The sequence below is a fragment of the Perissodus microlepis genome, chromosome 19 (genome assembly GCF_051167445.1).
Source record: "Perissodus microlepis isolate ML-2025 ecotype Zambia chromosome 19, ASM5116744v1, whole genome shotgun sequence".
NCBI classification, from domain to species: Eukaryota; Metazoa; Chordata; class Actinopteri; order Cichliformes; family Cichlidae; genus Perissodus; species Perissodus microlepis.
In genome coordinates, this window is record NC_140479.1 from 11,075,237 (window position 1) to 11,093,733 (window position 18,497).

The 18,497-nt window shown below is 42.5% G+C and overlaps 1 protein-coding gene across 10 annotated transcripts in view; it reads right to left on the minus strand.

Annotated features, from left to right (window-relative positions):
* Nucleotides 1–550: 550 nt before the first annotated feature.
* Nucleotides 551–18,497, minus strand: part of bltp1 (bridge-like lipid transfer protein family member 1) — an 83,926-nt gene continuing 65,979 nt past the window's right edge. For all 10 annotated transcript variants that reach the window (XM_084915247.1, XM_084915248.1, XM_084915249.1 and 7 more), the window contains 15 exons: nt 18,289–18,484; nt 17,655–17,855; nt 17,329–17,505; nt 14,819–14,956; nt 14,099–14,344; nt 13,819–13,972; nt 11,928–12,085; nt 8,766–8,955; nt 8,026–8,243; nt 7,389–7,640; nt 7,049–7,252; nt 4,810–5,004; nt 3,635–3,769; nt 2,830–2,995; nt 551–1,468 (listed from right to left, as the gene is read on the minus strand). In XM_084915247.1, coding sequence (XP_084771373.1) covers nt 1,252–1,468; nt 2,830–2,995; nt 3,635–3,769; nt 4,810–5,004; nt 7,049–7,252; nt 7,389–7,640; nt 8,026–8,243; nt 8,766–8,955; nt 11,928–12,085; nt 13,819–13,972; nt 14,099–14,344; nt 14,819–14,956; nt 17,329–17,505; nt 17,655–17,855; nt 18,289–18,484 — 2,847 coding nt within the window. In that variant the 3' untranslated portion in view covers nt 551–1,251. The remainder of the gene's footprint in view (nt 1,469–2,829; nt 2,996–3,634; nt 3,770–4,809; nt 5,005–7,048; nt 7,253–7,388; nt 7,641–8,025; nt 8,244–8,765; nt 8,956–11,927; nt 12,086–13,818; nt 13,973–14,098; nt 14,345–14,818; nt 14,957–17,328; nt 17,506–17,654; nt 17,856–18,288; nt 18,485–18,497) is intronic.

An 18,497-nucleotide genomic window follows, 5' to 3' on the forward strand; every position in this document is an offset into this window, starting at 1 on the left:
TGCTCGTGAGTCAGTGGCTTTTAGACAAGAAAAAAAAAAAAAAAAGGAGTGCTGCCCTTTCATTTAAAGGGTAAAAAAAGGGCTTTGTTTCTTAAACTGGATCCAATTGTGAACCAGTCCGTCTAGAGGCAAGTCTAGACACCAAAGACAGTAGAAATGACATCCCTCCATCAAGTCCTGTTGGCATCTTGGGGTCTTGAAAAAAGATATGAAATATCGGCAACTGAACCCATAAAGTCATCTGGAAACTGTTTAAAGATTTTAGAGCTGAGGGATATTTTCCCATGGACTTCTATTAAGCTACCTCATGTGACATTATGTGGACAGTGGATGGAGGATACAGTGAAAGATGTTTAACAGGGAATCACTGAGCGGTCTGTAGGCCTGGATTACTGGGACATTAGCAATCAGTTTCCCAGCTACCACTCATAACCAGTTGGGGAAAACTCACTTTTTTCTCTCAGGACTGGTGGTTGTGATTTACAACAAAACTAAAGCTCATGGAACAGGTAACCTACCTTTAGGCTGTGTAAAATTAACAGACGTGAGCTTTATTTTTTAAAACTTCATGGCAATAGTTTTATTAAGTTACGAAATCAACACATTTAAGAAATTTAACTATATACATTGGTTCTAATGTGTGGATTAAAAAAAAAGACAAAAAGAAGCTTGACACATCAAGCTAATACATCATACAGACGCTGAATTTCACATAGTCATAAATAATGATCAAATTATAATTACAAGCTTATATCATCCTCACGAGTGAGGGGATGATTTAAAGAAAAATCTCCCAGGATTTATTTGTTCGTGTCAAGAATGAAGAACGTGTCACTGAATTCCTCTTAAATATCGAAGCTGCGCTATAAATTACATCAAGCATACCTACCATGTGTTCCATGGGAAACAGAGAAAAAGGCAATGGTTTAAGAAATCATTTCTCATGAACGACTGGTAAGCCTTAAAATAAACTTGGAAGCAGTTTCAGTAAGGTCATTTACAACAGGTAAGAGAGGCAGGGTTTTACCTTTAAAGCAATCAAATAATGCTAGCATTTGCTAATTTGTTCAAAATGTACAGAAAACGAAAAACAGCAGTGCAAAACGCTTCAGTCGCAACCCCTAGAGGCAAGCACCACAGTAAACAACTATGCAGGATGCTGGACATCGTAAAGTAGTGGCCTTTTAAATACAGAAAACTAGTGTTGAAACATTTTGCACAGCTCTGATTCCAGTGGCATGACTCAGTTCCTCAGTGTTCTTCTTTGTCTCGGCCTCTCTTTTCCTTTTCGTCTTGCAGAGCGGTGCCCAGCTTCTTGATGAGTACTGACAACACCTTGTCCAGTGGGTCCATCACACCCCTCTGCAGCCATTTGGGAATTGTAGTCCTGGCATGGTGGAAGCCCAGTTTCTGTAAGATGTAGTCCACGCCAACTGGGTCGATCTTCCGACCCGTCCAGGAGATGAGCCTGAAGGTAGAGGTGAAGTTTAAGCATTGCTAAAGGTGCATGAAAAGAGTCACTGTTGCTGCACGTCTCTTTCCATTAAAGGATTTGCTTCTTCCTTTTGAATCTCAGAGGAGAAGCTGTTGCTTTGTACAAAGATATTTCATATAAAGATTCAAAAATACTCTTTTTTTAAAAAAAATTAAAATCTTTGTTCTTTCCTGGGATTAATGAAGCAAAGTCTTTGTAAAGGGACTAAGATGCTTCATTTATTTAGTGTTTGTGCTGCATTTGTACAAATTCACAAAAGACTAACGATTAGTAATTATGAACTAGCATCTGAAAAAGGCTAAGGGGGTTAATAAGAGATACTACACTGCAAAGTTATTGCTCATCCTGTACAGGCCATTTGTGAAGTTATACCTCTGTTCATTATTTTTTGATAAAGCTTATCGTTAGGGCTGATCGGGTGACCCTTAACCATCCCTTAGTTACGCTGCTACAGGCTCAGGCTGCTGGGAGACTTCCCATGATGCACTGAGCATTTCTTCTCTACTTCTGCATGTCATTAACTTTGGTCTTCTCTCTCCTGAAGTTTGAGTTTGGTCCTTATTTTTTCCTCTTCTTGCCTGAGCCTGCCGCTGCGGGACATTTCTTCCTGTGATAAAGGAGTTATTCCTTCCTGCAATCACCTGCAAGTGCCTTCTCAGAGGTCGTCTGTTCGTAAGTCGGGTTCTCTCTATGATATTGTCTTTTTCTTACTGTATTACTAGGGCTATTAATCATACAGCTATAAATTCATTGATGTGAATCAAATTTTTAATTGGCTCCACCTAAACTAGCCTCACACATTGCTTCTCACATATAAAAGAGTTACTAATATTAGTAAAAATCGATATATAACATTTAGATAACCAAGCACTGACAGCACATATTTCTGTTCATTTCAAAACGTACATTTTTAATGGGCTAATTGCACTTTTATTTTTTACAACCCGGCTCATTAAATAGCTCATCAGCATCTCTGTGGAATCGAAAATATTCAGAGTCTTTACAAGATGATAAAACCCACAAAAATCCAACAAACAGAACAAAATTAGGCCATAATTGGGGCTCAGCTGTTCCACATCTTAGTGTTTGTGCTAGAAACCATCAAGAAATGGTTGTGCCGTTTCACCAACTAAACAGAAAATTAAAGCATTTTTTTAAACCTTTGCTGCATTGTTTGTTTTTGTTGGTTTGTGCAATCATGTTTGCTTTGAGAACAAAGTCGTAGAAAAAGATGGTTCTTATTTTCTCCTCTAACATTTTTGAGTGAGCTTTAGGACGACTCCTCATCATGTGAAAGTGTGCGTCTTATAATAACAAACAGATGCTGAGCTGACCTGAGAGTCGGCTCCAGGTGCCAGGTGTTGCACATGAACTCCCTCCAGTCCACCGTGGTGTAGTTGATGCTGTCGTCCTTGTCTTTATCCGCGGAGCTTTCATCGTGCAGGGCGGTGGGGCTCTTCTGGCCGGGCCGAGGTGCGAACATCCGCGGGGCAAAAAGAGCTGAGGACACCGAGGGAGGGAGGCAATCAGGTCTCTGCTTTGAAACGCTCCAGTTTTCTCTTTTAGCACATTCGTGAACAACAACATCAGAGCACAACATAGATGTGTCCTACTTCAATTAATCAGAATGAATCAAACGTGTGAAAATCTGAAGCGCTCGCAGTGCTTCCTTTTCTACTTTGCTGCAGAATCAACAGAACAAAGTCGCGGCTGTTTTAATTTTGGTGATGAAAGGGAGGTCGCCGGCATAAAGAGTGCTAATTTGTTCCTTTGTGACGACTTGAAACCCATTAGGATGCTGCGCGCGTCGGGCTCCCTGACCTGCCTGCTGTGTGTGAAAGTAACAGTCAGACGGCTGCGTGTCACGCTGCTCCCAAAAATCTGGAAAAGCACGCGGACAGCTTCACAAGTACAGAGACAGACAGATGTGCTTAATCTTGTGGTCTTCTGCTCCGATGGCTTGATGACTCATATTCTTGACAGACTGTACAACGCTTGGAACTCTGGAGGGTGTTTTTTTTCGTGACTAGTTGAGTCATAAATTTGTGGGCAGTTGAAATGAATACACATTGTTGTTGGGGTTTTTTTTTCTATTCACTGACAGACTAACATCGATGAGTAACATGGAAAAAACAAAACCTTTCTCTTTCTCCTTTAGATAGGCCGACACCAGGTCGTGCAGGAACATGATGAGCTCGGCGTCCATGGTGACGCAGATGTGGTCGGTGAACTCTGTCACCACGCTGCACTCCACTTTGGGTTTGCTGCTGGAGTCTGGAACAAATGAAAACACAGGGATTGGATTTGTAAGGTGATATTTAAAAAAACAAACAAAAAACCCCAGAAAATCTATTTCAGCAAACACATCGATGTAGAGTTAGTACGACCTTTGGTTTCCTACATACTTGAGAATATTATGCAACTCAATGGCATAATCTCCTCGCTCTTATTTTGAAGTTTCCATTGCTGCTGACTGTGTGAGTCCTCGGTGTTACTCAGATTGACTCTTTGTTCTTTGACAAAGAAAATTGTGATTTTTTTTGTGTCAGCATGAATTTGTAAGTAATGTTTTTCAGTAGGGAGTATAATTTGTGTTGTCCAGGGAAAGTGGGAGATATGTCACCATAGCAACTACAAAAACCAGATGTGTAAGAAGCAGCAGCAACCTAAACCTTGATTGTTTTCCCCTGAAACTAACCTGGGAGGTTTTAATCCTTAATCTCAACCAAGTAAGTTTTAATGTCTAAATTGAACCAAGTAATTCATTTAGAATTAATAACTGAGTCGGGTATGAATCCATCCAACCTCCAAATGTGGATAAGGACAAAAATGAAATACAAATAATAGTACAAATTATGTCCAGAGACACGATGAAATTATTAAGTTCTTGTTCAGAAATACGAATAAACAGATTCGGGCTGCGACTAATTAAAAAAAAAAAAAAAAAAAAAAAGCCACAAGACTGCGTTGGTTTTGCTCTGAAATTGCTTTGCAAGCTAGGCGGGCACTAACAAGAAACTGCAGCAGGGCGAGAACTGGTTCACGGTCACAGGAATCTGAGGCTCATGGAGCAAAGCGAAGGGCTGCCGTCACTTCCTGCAGTGCAAGGCGGAGCTGGGATGCAGATGCTCCAAACAAGACGAGCTGATTATTCGTTAATTTGTTAATTTATTTAAGGAAGCGCAGGTAATTTTATAAACACTCCCATACTCCGAGTGTGATCCCAACAGTTCATTTACAGACTTGTGTGAACTAAAACATCACAAAAAGCTCATTCATTAGCAGATTGTTTTTATGGTGTTACTGTCACCTACCCGTTAGAGAAGGTTCATCCGGATCTTGTACGTGAATTGACTTAAAGTCCAGCTGCATTCTGGGTAGTGCAAAGATAGTCTCTGTTTCGTGGTTGTAGCTGGATGTGCTGCGGAAGCTGCTCAGCAGACTGGAGCTCTTGGCAGCCGATCCGCTCTCTTGGTTGTTGGCCTCGACGTTCCTGAGCAAGTTCAGCTCTGCGACAGGAGATAAAACACGTGGGAACTTTTCCTGAGTTTAAGGTCACGCTCACGCTCTGCTTTTCCGCTTTGTTAAATGCTATCTCCACCTATTTTACATTTAAGATAAGACGCGGCTGCTGCGCGGTGGAGAGAAGAGAAAATATCTCCTTTTAGTCTGAGCTGTCTCGAGTGAAGAAAAGGTTAAAGTCTGAAGCAATCTTTTCTTCCCCAGATACCCCCAGTTAACACTTCTAGTCTAGTAAATCAGTTCTGAAGCTACTTAAGGCTACGAAATTCATTTTTTCTTCCTTTCAGTTTATCTTCTACTAGGTTTACGTCACTGATTAAAGAATACAGGATGTTTGATTTGCAACAGTCCCAAACGGGCTTTCATCAACATTTGAAGTGGTTGCTGCTACTCCCCCCCCTCCCAGCATGCTCGTATGGCATTAAAGCAGCATTTGGTCCCATTAATTGATCTTTTTGTTCTCACTCGGTCTCAAGAGTCCTAATGTGACCAATGGCTAAAAATGAATTCTGTTCAGCTGAACTTGATGTGAGACTAATCGAGTGAGTATATTCTAAACTTATAGTCCAAGCATGAAGTGAGATTCTCGCTTTGTTTACCCAGACTGTGTTTCCCTGCAGAACTAAAACAGATAAACACAAACACATCAATTGTGTGAGAAAATAAAGGTGTGATCCTGGAAAATTCCCATTTGATTTGGTTCACTCAGAGTGTGAGAGCTTCGTTTTAGAGACGCCTGAATGCATTTTTGCACAGAACAATGACTCTGGATTCTGTTACGATATGATTTTTTCATTTCAGGCGATAATGATATATATCACGATATAAGCCAAATAACTATATTTGTACGATTTAAATGTGCCGTTGCTCACAAGTAAAATGTGAAATAATCAGCAGCTTGTTTTGATTTAAATATTTATTTCCCATAATAAGTTCAACAGGGTAGATGTACTTAACATGAGACTTTTTCAGATAAATAAAGGCAAATTTTGCATACTACACAAAAGGCAGCCGCTAAAGCGTTTAAGTTTCAAAATAGAACAAACGAAACAGACTACTAAATTGTCAATTCCACTTAGAAACAAAATATTAATTCTAAAAATAAATCTTAGTTTGTTTTACAGAAGAACAGACAAAATTGACTAACTTTTGTCAATATCAAATAAACTGAGAACTAAAAGGAAATTCTCAATCTCTCCTTGTTGTATAGCTTAGCTTTTCAAACAGTTTTAACAGTTACTTTAGTCTGACAAAAGCCGAATGACGAATTAGCGCTTTCAATCAGAAAGCGATTTATTGCTTTCGGCACAATTTACAGTGCGCGCTACTCTGTTTTTTGTCAGACTTGAAATAGCCGAAATACCTTCACACTACGGAACTTCTATGGCTCTTCCGTTCGACAATCTCTCCGGCATTGGAACCATCATCTGTTTTCTCTTCGGTAACCTTCGGTCACGCTCTCGGTTGATTTTTCTCTAGTCGGCACACTCATTTCCTCCATTACCCGCGCGGCACGGCGGCTGGCTGCTTCCCAAACAAATACACATGTGTGGCTTGGCACTTGTGCTGTACGTAACAAGTCACGTGACGTGACGCTGCGGCTGTGATTGGTTCGGCTCTGCGCTAGTTAATTTGGATTGGCTGTTCTTCTTTTTTTTTTTTTTTTTTTTAAGAGGACAAGAGCGGTGAGGCCTATCGCAATAGTTTAACTTTTCTATCGAGAAAAAGTTATTTCGCAATACATATCGTTATCGTTCTATCGCCCAGCTCTATCCGATACTTTAAGTTCAGCCTCAGGCTATTTAAGGTCCCCCATCAGCCCACGCTGACTCTGATTGGACAGCTCCAAAACCAAACCACAGTAATCAGATTCAACTGTTTTCCTGTATTTTCCAATCCCAAATATTTTCTTTTTAAATACACGTTCAAGCCTTTCGATCCCAAATAAGCGAGCATCAACGGCCCACTGAGGAGGCTTTCCACTAAACAAATGGGCACGCATGAATGACACGATTTTGCTGAAATGTTTACCTTCATTTCTCATTGCAGTGACGTAGTTGAACCATTCTTTGACAGTAGCGACACCATGTGGAGGGTTTTCATGTCGCCGTCGTGTGATTTTGGTTATGGTGGCCATTGGGCTTTCGAGAGCACCACACGGCTTCGTGACCATCGTGTTGTGGCCGAGATGGAAATCCAGTGTCTGCACGATGTAGGTAGAGTCGTCTTTTGAGCCTGTGTGTAACAGAAACAATTCATAAAGAGATGCACCTTTATATATTTAGTTTTGATCCGTTTATCAGGACTGAGCATCATCTCGACTGAATAATATTAATATTCACGAGTCCCTAAAAAGAACATTTAGTCTCACCATCCTCCCAGATTTTCTGTGCCTCTGTCCAGAAGGCGATGTTGGGCTCTTCCAGGTGGAACAAGGCCCACGACTTGGAGCGGAAGTTTGGCCCGTGGAAGCAGGCCAGAGTCATGTGATTGCCATGGAGGCTCATCGACCCGCCAAGCTGCACGGCATCCTCAGGCAAGGGCGTCTGGAAGAGGGAGATGTGGCAGCCGGCGATTACCTTCAGCACCCCGGGCCAGTGGCGGTGATGGGCCGCATCCATGTCTGCGTGACAAAGACGGTTAGGAGGGAAAATGAGAAGCAGGCGGACAAATGAATTCTGACTGGAACACGAGGCTTGTTGCTGGCGCTAACAGGATCAGATTTAGTGTGTCATGTTGTTTTTGTCCTTATAAAGCCCTCAATCTTTAAAATGTATGCTGCCTGTTTCGTTACTGATTATCTCATGAGCGAGGCTGATTACATTCAGTTGCTAAACAACCTTTTCAACTGTTTGAAAAAGTTGTTTACAAATTAAGCTTATTAGAATTACAAATCATTTCACTTCCTGTAAGCAGCACAGCCGCCTAAGACGCTTGCTGTGCGCGCCTTATTATGCTACAGGCTGTGCTCAACATTCACCCAGCAGTATGGAACGAGGCATGCTTACAAAGCTCTGCAGCTCCTTTGTCAGTGTTGACGACGGGGGTTTTGGGGGGCAGGTAGGGGCCAGGGCCCCAGGTGGAGAGGGCCCGCTTGCTGGTGTCGAATTGCTGAGTGAAAAACTCCTGCAGCTTCATGCCGATCTTGATGAGGTCTGGTGTGGTGGACCGTGAAATGATCACCTGGAAAATGTCCCACTGCAGGTCTCCGTGGATGAAGATCTCACTGGAAGGAGAAAAGATGGGGAGGGAAACGGAGCAGATGAGTGCAAAAGGTTGTTGCAAGAAACAAAGGAAAGGAGAGCAGGCATAAATGGCTCACAGATGAAAGAAAATGGCATATATTCTCGACATAATGTCGTGTAATTTGTGTATTCTTGTGTTCAAACTAGATACAAACACAAACCCTCGAGTCCAGACATAATTTTGTTCGGCTTGCCGAGCATTCTGAAACGTGGGCAATAAATGTCAGCAAATTGTCTGTTTTTCTTCATAACCTGCGATGCTTTGAAATTGTGCTCTCTGGTTAGTGTGCTTTGTGTTTCAACACTTCAGAAACTGAATACAAACCTCTTTGTAGAGAAAACTTCTGCATTTCAAAGTACAGAGACATGGAGATGTGAAACAGGCTAATCTCTGATGGCCACAAGAATGAAATGAATAAATGGCACTAAACATGACTCATCTAAAAGTGCTGTATTGATCGTGTTGTGCTGAACAGTGCAGTCACGCTGACATCATACCACACCTTTTCTCTGATAGGCTGGTGTCCACTGTACACAGGTTGACCTTCCATTCATCCTGCAGCTGCAGGTCAGCATTACTAAACACTCCCATCAGGATGCTGGAGCCCATGTAGTCCACTCGCGCTTCTGTGGAGCCCATGGTAATCTGGATCTTGTGGCTGGGCTGCTGGTTTGGATGCTCTGAGATGTGGGCTGCGAACCACACGATAGTAGTTACCAATGAGAGCGCACAAGCAATCCCATACCTCTCAACATCAAAATCAGTGGATTCTAGTAAGTAAGGACTGACTTCTTCTTCTAGTTTACCCGTTTATTGCTGCTGGACCACAACAGCAACGGGGCAACCATACATAGCAGAACTCACACTACACATGGCTGCTTTGTATGGTGTCTGAGCATGATTGCCCTCCTCCACAGCCCTGTAAGCTTAAATTCACAGCTCCACAACCAACAAGGCATATCATCTGAAAATGGTAAGCTAACTTGTGTTAAGATATTCAACTGGCATTCATGAAAGCGCTTTAGGCTTTTGGTAGGTACAAACCACAACTGGTACATGTCAATATGTTTAGTCTACTAATAGTTTTATAAAGTCACACACCTCCAGCCACAGCTTCATGGCTTCAGTGTCTTTAAATACATGCTGAGACTGACTGTGAAGCCTCCTCTCAGATAAAAATGGCTCAGCACCTTGTTCTTATGTTTTTAGTCTAAAATACCAAAGTTAAAATGATTCATTTTGCTGTAAATATTCGCTTTTGTGTCTATTTATAAACTATTGAAGGTGAACAGGCGAGAAGGTGATGTGTGCTTCACACACACTGTGGCAGATTTAGTTCATCTAGAGAGGACACTGAGTAGGGACGATTTCAGCCAACAAATAATTTCTTTAGCAGACTGCGTCTCAAGCAGAAGCATCAGTAGATATTAAACTCAATGAACAAAGATCTAATATGCAATCACTGATCACTTCATTAGTCACACTTTGCTAGGACTAGGGATGGGTACCGGTTCTGACATAAACGGTAGTAACCAGACCGAAAAGCAGCGCACATTCCTGTGCTTTATTTCGGTGCTTTTTTTTCCTGAGATGTCATACACTTTGGATTCCAGCCAATCATTTTACCTTTCCAAGGATAATAAGCGGGCCCAGGTACGTACGTTCTTTTAGAGCAGAGCTACAGATTAAAAACGCCCAAGGCAAAGCGGTCAAAGCCTGGCTGTACTTCACAGCAGAAGATGCAAACTCAGCAGCCTGCAAGTGCTTTAAGGTGATACTGTGCAAAGGAGGTAACACCTCGAATCTGATGAAACACCTGGCGACGTATAGCATTTTGTTAAAAGCCGAGAAATGCACCGTATTTGATAGCTTGCTGCGAGACCTCAACCCGAGCACATCTACCGCGGGTGTGGTGCCTGTTATCTGACCCGGAGTTAGCAACATCCCCCAAAAACCCGAAGAGGAGAGTCCTGGCCCCTAGCCCTGCCAGTGTAGCAGAAATGATGACGGATGATGATGGCAGCAGCAGCCGCTCTTCTCTGCGTGAGTAGCTTAATGTTGTTCGTGTGTAATTTACGTTGAGTAGGCTAACCACGTTATTACATTAATGCATGTAAGGTGAACTAGCAAACACCGTCGTAGTTACATGCGGCTGTCTTCTTGTTTGATGGCAGATGCTCCCTTCACCCTGGCCAAAAAGGCTAAAATGACCAAAGAAAAAGAGGGAAACAGCTAAACATGAGAGGTTTTTGGACAAAGTTTGTATTTTTTCCATTGTTTAAGCACTGCTTCCAGCCAAGAGTGATGCCATAAATCCCCTATAGCTGCAGAAAAGGCTAACGTTGTTATCTTTTTACAAAAAAACAGCTAAACATGAGAGGTTTTTGGACCAATTTTGTGTTCTTCATTCTTTAAGCACCAGTTCGAGCACCGTTTAAGCACCGGCACTGTTTCAAAAGTACCGGTTTGGTACTGGTATCGGATAAAACCTAAACGACACCCATCCCTAGCTAGGACCATGTTGGACCGTCAGAGATTTTGGTCCATACTGACATGATGGGCTCATACAGCTGCTTCAGATTTGTCATCTTTACATCCATGATTTCAGTCTCCACATCCCAAAGGTGTTCCAGTTTAGAGTTCAACAAATTTATTGTCAAGTTTAAGAACAAGCTAGAGCTGCATTTTATAACATTTTGTAATATTCTGCTGGATATAGCCATCAGAATATGGGCACAGTGTGGTCACTCAAGCAGGCTGTGTCATTGAAATGATGCTTAGTCTGTATTAAGGGGTCCATGGCGTGCCAACAAAATATCCTGCACATCATTACACCAGCAGCTGCAACTGTTGTTTTTAAAACTGTCGTTTTATGATTTTATCCCAGAAATCGAGACTGGTCACACCAGGCAACATTTTCCCAATCGGGTATTGTGGAAAAGTGAATTTTAGTCTCAGTTTATCGTTCTTAACGAAAGAAGTTGCACCCAGTGTGGTCTTCTGCTGCTGTACTCCATGCGCTTTAAGGATATATGCTCATCTGCACATTTTGATTTTTTTAACAAAGCTTATTTGAGATACTGTTGCCTTCCTGTCAGCTTGAAACAGTCTGTCTATTCTCCTCTGACCTGTTGAAAGAAAAGTTCATCATTCGATATTTTCTCCTTTTTTCAGACCAGCCTTTCTAAACTTCTAAAACACAGTTGTTTAGGAAAATCCCAGCAGATCAGCCTTTTCTGAAATACTCACACCAGGCCGTCTGACACCAACAGCCATGCTCCAGCCACCATCAAAGTCACTTAAATCCCCTTTTTATCCTCATTGTGATGCTCAGGTTCAACTTCAGCAGGTTGCCTTAACTATGTCTGCATGCCTAAATGCACTGAGTTTCTTCCAGCTTCCAAGTGGCTGCTGTATCTATATATTAGCCTATTTAAACATTAAATGTAATATATAAAATAAAATGCATTTTATGCCTATTTAGCAGAGTAAACATTTTTGTATGTGCATAATATTACATTACTGCTCCCAGTGTTTTAAGAACTCTAGCACTGAACTTTGGCTCAGCTCCACATCCACACTTTACACTCTGTTAGAATAAAAGCTGCTAACGAGTTGGAGAAAAACACCAGATGTCGGAAAAGCTGATGCCTTGTTTACTTACAGACCATCTCCAGGGTGTTCACGTCTATATTGCCACCCACCACCCCGCCCTTGGAGTCGAGCTTGGATCGGCCGAGGCCGACAGACATGCTGATCTCTCGGTCTCGGTTGCTTCCGACAGAAAGTCGGCCCTGACTTTTCAGCCCGCTGGTCGTCCAGCTGCAGGGACAAACACAACTGTGAGCGCTCCTGAAATGCTGCTGAATAATGTAGAAGGCTTCTGTATGAAACATAAATGACTCATCACAAGAAGTTTCCAAGGAATAAACAAGGGTAACAGAGGAAGAAACGAACAGCCAGTTCTAAGCGCTAAACCCATTTTCACAAGTCAACATGTCAACTGTGTTTTCTAACGTGTCGTTGTGCGTTTCACCTTCATCAGTTTGATGTGTTATTGCCTTTTTGCTTATATCCAAGTGCAGCTATTTTGACAATACAATTCTCACTTTAAATCCAGGCTGCACCCTTGCATAAAAGTTTTTATGAAGGAAGAATATCCTGAGCTCATAAATGATTTAATTAGAGCTGGAGAAGTGTACCGTCTTGCCTTGGTGAGAAAGAAGCAGAAGGTGTGTGTTGTTTGTGGAGCCCACACACTTCCACTGTGGAAGAGGGTTATTTTTTTAACTTTATGGAGACCCAGAGCTCATAAAACAGTACAGCCTTAGTTATGAGGGTGCTGTGTTTGCCACTGCTTCAGCATCATTTTCTGCACTTCAGCCTCAACCGTAGAGATCAGGGGTGTACTGACACCATATTGTGGTGAACGGTAAAATCCAGCAGTGCAGTAGAGTTAAACTGAACCCATAAGAGTGGATGATAAAGGGTGATAAGAAGTGAGGAGAAGCACCCCAGAGGCATCTGTACACCATTTTAACAGCTGTTTACTGCAGTAAAAAGGTAAATAAACAATGTTGGCTATGTTTTATTTAGACAGTAACGTTCTTTAGTTAAATTTATAACTTTAGTTTTACTTTTAGAGCTACAATGCATAATGAAGAGTGTTTTCCAGTCAGTAATTTACTGTTCAAGCGTGGAATCTTTCACTTAAGTCATTATAGCTTTTAAAGTGACTTGATAAATGTTACACTAGCAAAAATTGCTACAATTAGATCAGCATGCGAGCAAAAAACTTAAGGATTCAGACCAGTCTATAAGAGAGCTTCCAACAGCTTTTCTCCTCTTGGATCTTAATGATACCATAATAGGAAAGGATAATATAATGTGGACATCTCAGGCTCTGAGGAGGGAACTAAATCAGCTGGTTTCAAACTACATATGAACTGAGGGACTGCAACAGGGCCGGGTATAAGATAACTAAGGATTATATTGAAAGAAACTTTAAGTTTAAGGCTGGTTTCAATGATTGCATCACCTGTTAGGATACTAAAGAAAATACAGACCCTTGTAGTTGTAAACAGGCCTGATTTTGTCTGATGTGTGGCTGTGAAAACGCCTGGCTTTTCTGAGGCACTTATATGTTGTTGGCAATCGATTCTCGTTGTGAGACGAGAGTCTGTTATAGCCATCAACAAGCGTTAAAGTGAGGCAGCCAAAAAATATACTTTGATTGAAAATCATGAGATACTTTCAGATGAAAGATTTTTATTTCTCATCCATTTAATTGGTGTTTTTTTTTCCTTTAGTGCATAATCCCCCTGCTAATTCATTTTTAATGATATTTTGTGTTTGTTTTCCTAAAGTTTCTTTTATGTTCTTTTGATTTTAATGTTTTTTTTTCATGATTTGCGAAACTGGACAAGTGTGGCTAAGATATTCTCAAAAATGAAAATATAGTCAATAATTTTCAATCGCTTCTGTGTTTGAGTTACCAGAGTAACCATTAAATCCTAATTATTAGCACGTGTTTGCACAGCGGTGGATGCACTTACGTATTGTTTCCCATCACGTTGCTCATGTTCATTTGGACGGTGAGCAGCTTTAGGTTGATGGCGAACACCACCAGCGTCTCCCACGGCGACCCCTGCTGACCTGCTGCCTTCCCATTTTTTCCAAATGAAGGAGTCGATGTTTTTGTGACTGAATCTAAAAAAACAATGAAAAAAATAGGAAAAAATTAATTGCAGTTATTTTTTCTTCCTTATCTGGATTTTTGGGTGTGTGTGAAGATTCGTGCTCAGGTAACAAAAGGCATTTAATGTTCCCCGTTACCTCTCCTCGGAGCGGAGGAGTCAGAGACGCTCCTGGTGCGACCAGGTGCAGGGGACTTGAGGTGCCCCAGGCTGCCTGGGGACATGTTGCTTCCGGTGGAGTGCTCCGAAAAGACGTTGGGGGACTGGGGTACATGCTGCGTCCCGGTGCTGCCGTCCCACGTCCTCCAGTAAGCTTTCCGGCTGGACTCGGGGGACAGGTGATGGGTGACGTTTTCAGCTGAGTCGGGAGTGGCGGGGCCAGAAGCTGGAGCGAAGTAAAGGTTCGAAGAGGTAAGTAAAGGACACCTTTGTAAATGTCAACGTAAACTGACTGCAGGAAATGTTTGCTAAAGGACTGCCAGTGAGACAGGATATTAAAAATGAAAAAAGGCTAAATGCACAGAGGTTAGCAGGTGGATGTTGGTGCTCATATTAGAATTTTTGGGGAGAAATGTTCACTCATTTCTGCACCGAGTTAAGGATTTTGTTTTTAGAAACCCATCTGAAAGGCAGTGCAGAGATTTATATAGAAGCCAACAATATCTCGCTTTAGTAAAAGCACATCAGTTACACTATGATCATTTCAAATAAAGATCAGCACTGACAGAAGCCTGGAAAAGCTCACTGTTCCCTGTGTCAGATGCCACATAAAAGCTGAAATTCTACAACAACTTAAAAGCCGGCAACGTAAACAACACACGGCCATCACAACACCCGAGTGCAGCCGCTGAGCACTCACGTGGGAGGTTGATGGTTTGGTCCCCCAGGAAGAGGCGTCTGGCGATACTTCGACGATACCAGGCTCTCGGGAAGGCCAGGATCTCGCTCAGTCTTCTCATGTCGTACTTGAAGGAAGCCGAGCCGATGTCACACACAGCTGACGGAAGAATATCACATTAGTGAGCGTGTGAAAGACTTCTTTATAAGATTGCACAGGATAAGGCCACAGTTCTAAAAGCTACAGGGGGAAAAGTATGCACTTACTCTCACAGATTGGAAAGACGTATTCTTCAGTCTCATTTATGTGCTTGTAAAATGTCCCATTCAGCAGCTCAAGCACTCACTGTGAGATGCCTATTTCAAACCCTGCGTTAGAGCTCTTGATGTTCCCACTCTCTTTTTACAGTGTGGCTAACCATTTTGAAGTGTTTCTTTTTGAACACGCAGGCTCTCCAGGATCGGTGCCTACACTCACCATACATCCTGCCTTTCTGCTGCTTCTGGCCCGCCTCTGAATGACTGGACTGGTGCCCAGGCCTGTGCACCAGCCCTTCCAACACCTGCTCTGAAAAGTGACTGTGATCTGTCAGTCAGGGAGGCTGATTTGGTATGAGCAGATCGTCATTGTCTCTCTTTTTATTAACTTGCTTGTCAGCGGTTTGTGCTTCCAGACGCTCATTTTCTCTGTACTAGTTTGCAGACACCTTATCGTGCATGCCTGCAGCTGCGTGTTGCAAAGGTTGTGCACTGGAGACCGGACAGGGTTTGTTGAATAACTTTATTGTAAAGTGACACTCGGGTTTTAAGGTTGCTTGTTCTAACTGTTTGGGTTTAATCTGGCTGTTTAATGACGTAAAGCTCTTTCGCTAGTTTTCCAATTTTCTTTTTAATCAGTTGGTAAATTTTAAATGGAATTCAAGTTCGGAGCCCTTTATTTCTTTGTTCTGACGAGCACCATTTGCCCATGGCTCTTTCACTACTTCTTTTGTTACTTTGTGCTTTGCTTGGCTTCACTGTTTGTATTCCTCACTTTCATAAAAAGATAACATTTTTGCCTTCAGCCGTTTCCATCTGGTTGTTTGTGTTACTGCCGTTACCCCCCGATGAGCTGGGGTCACAACAGCCTGCTTCTGTGCTGGAGTACATTCCCACGGTGCTGCTGATATGATTGAGTGCTCGACACAGAGTTTCATATCCCTTAAAGATGCTTCTCTGAAAGGGTTCGCATCTGTTGTACGTCACTTCCACTTCATATACTCTGGCTGTATTTCTGACTGCTTTACAGAGAGAGAAAAAAAGGGGCAAGCTTCTTGATTCCCACTTTCAGTGAACATGAAATATTTAGCACTATGCAGGAGTTCCAAAAAAACACAACGTTGTGAAAGTTCCTGCTGAGCTGGGACAAACTTTGAGACAGTTCACAGAAAGGATGGCCAACAAAAACACTGAGTCCCAGTCTTGTTAAGCACATCTGCCCAGGACTCCTCAGGCTTTGCGTGCTGACACATGCAACCGGATTTATTCCAGTTAACTAAAATTCTTTGCCTTACGCCTATTTTCAGAATTTAATTTAGGTTTAGTTAACCCTTCTAAAAAACTGAAGCTGCTTACCAAATGTCACCCCCAAATGCATGATTGATGTTTTACCTTAAAAGCAATTTAAGTGATGCACTTTAAAGCTGATTTATGGTCCGCGTCAGTGTTCATTTCCCTACCACTCTCCCTGTGCACAGACAAGGATTGTGGGAATTTTAACCAGCGGATTAGCAACACTGACGGGCTTGTGCGTCATCCTCAAACAAGCCAACACTGTGACGTAGAAGAAAAGGTGATGGGCTGAAAATCGGGGCTTAAAAAGTAACAAAAAAAAGAAGCACTGATGAAAAGCAGAGTGCAAAGAGTGAATCATTTTTAAACACACAGCAAAACCAGTTCTATATATACACCACAACTAAGCTAAAGGACTGACAACAGCACAAACCTCAGCTTTAGCAGTGTTCAGTTCCAGTAGTTCAACATACAGTATATTTGACATTCCCCCCACGTTAGCAGACGACAGATACAACATGAAGATATGGATCTTCAAAGCTCTGCGTGGTTCAGTATCAAAGCAGAATCAACACAGCACCATGCTGGAGCAAAGTCCTTCAAGAAGCAGGCCTCACGACTCAGCAGCCATCTTAAAATGGCTCAGTGTATTTATGCGGGCAGTCATGACGACATAAAAATGCTGAAAATAATCACAAGTCAAATCAGCTTTTGATAATTCTGCCCTAAAATCCGTTTTTAACAAGTTTTTCCCCCCCTGAACATTGCACTTTGACAAACACCTTCCTTTGCTGTTGCAAACTCTTCTATAAACCCAAGAATAAACTGACAACTTCTTACTTTGTATAACTTTGTGCTGCATAGCAGAAAGCATATATTTGATAAAATATTCCTCAACTTTTGCAGGAATTGTGTCAAATTCCCAATATAGTTATTATCTGTCTAATGGACAGGTGTTTTTCTCTGGAGACGACTGTGTACCTGAGATGTTGATGAGGGTGGTGTCCATTTTACCCCCTTTAGGAGGAATAAAGCTCTCAATGAAAGTGGGGCCTCCTGTTCGCCTCATCCTAGATAAGCTGACCTTCACAAACTCCAGGTTGATGCTCAGAGAGTCTTTCCTTCCTGTCACTGAAGTCGACTCCTCATCCACGGTACCTTCGGGAGGGGGAGGAGATATGGGTGATGGGATCAGCTGGCATGTAATTGTTTTACATCAATCCTATCTACAAGAGGTGCATTTATTAGTGGATAAAATGCAGTCCTGTATCTTTAACAGATAAGAATAACACAAATGTTTAGCATACCTAACGGCCCTTGGCCCGGAGGCAACCCCGTGACTGCAGATTTCTGCTTTCCGGCGCCGTAGGGGTGGAAGACGTAGAGGGAGAAGTCAGACATGCATGCTGTAAAGCTGAGGCCCGAGGAGTTACTCGGGGGCCCCGTGAGGTCGGACTGGCTGCTGCTGTGACGGCTTCTGCCCAGAGGGCTCCCCAACAACGGAGATGCTGGAAGGGGGAAGGAGAGACAAAAAAAATCATCCAATCACACACTCATTAACAGCACTATACACTTGTGATATATATAAGTCTAACATCCTATAATGCATTAGCACTAACACAATTTCAGGATGGAAAGGAGTGAGCTACCAGCTATCCAACCTGTGCATTTAGTGACTCACAGATTTCCAAGACCTGAGATGCATCTTAACATGCATCATCTGGCATAAAGACAGACTGGAGAGAAGAGTAATGAATGCAGGAGAACATGCTGCGAGCAACATTAACTCACACAGGGCTCAGACATGCCATGGAGTGGAAGCTAATAGATATTCTCACGGTGTGCGAAAGACTTTAAAAGACTGTTTCGTTCACGTATCTCTGCACACATAAGAGTGCCATTATTCTGCCAAAATAAACGGTGAAGTCATGCTCTAGATACCTTTGCTGGGAGGTGGTTTGGGGATATGCTGCCCGGGTGGAGTTGAGGAGGGCTGGTGTGACCCGTCTGTCACATGGGCTCCTGTCGGGGTCTCCAGTTCTCCACGGTTAGAGGAGAAGACCAGGTCTAACGAGGGCAGTTTGAGCATACACTCCACCCTGGACATTGGCAGGCAGCTGAAGCGGATCTGAGAGGGCTGGAAACAGAAG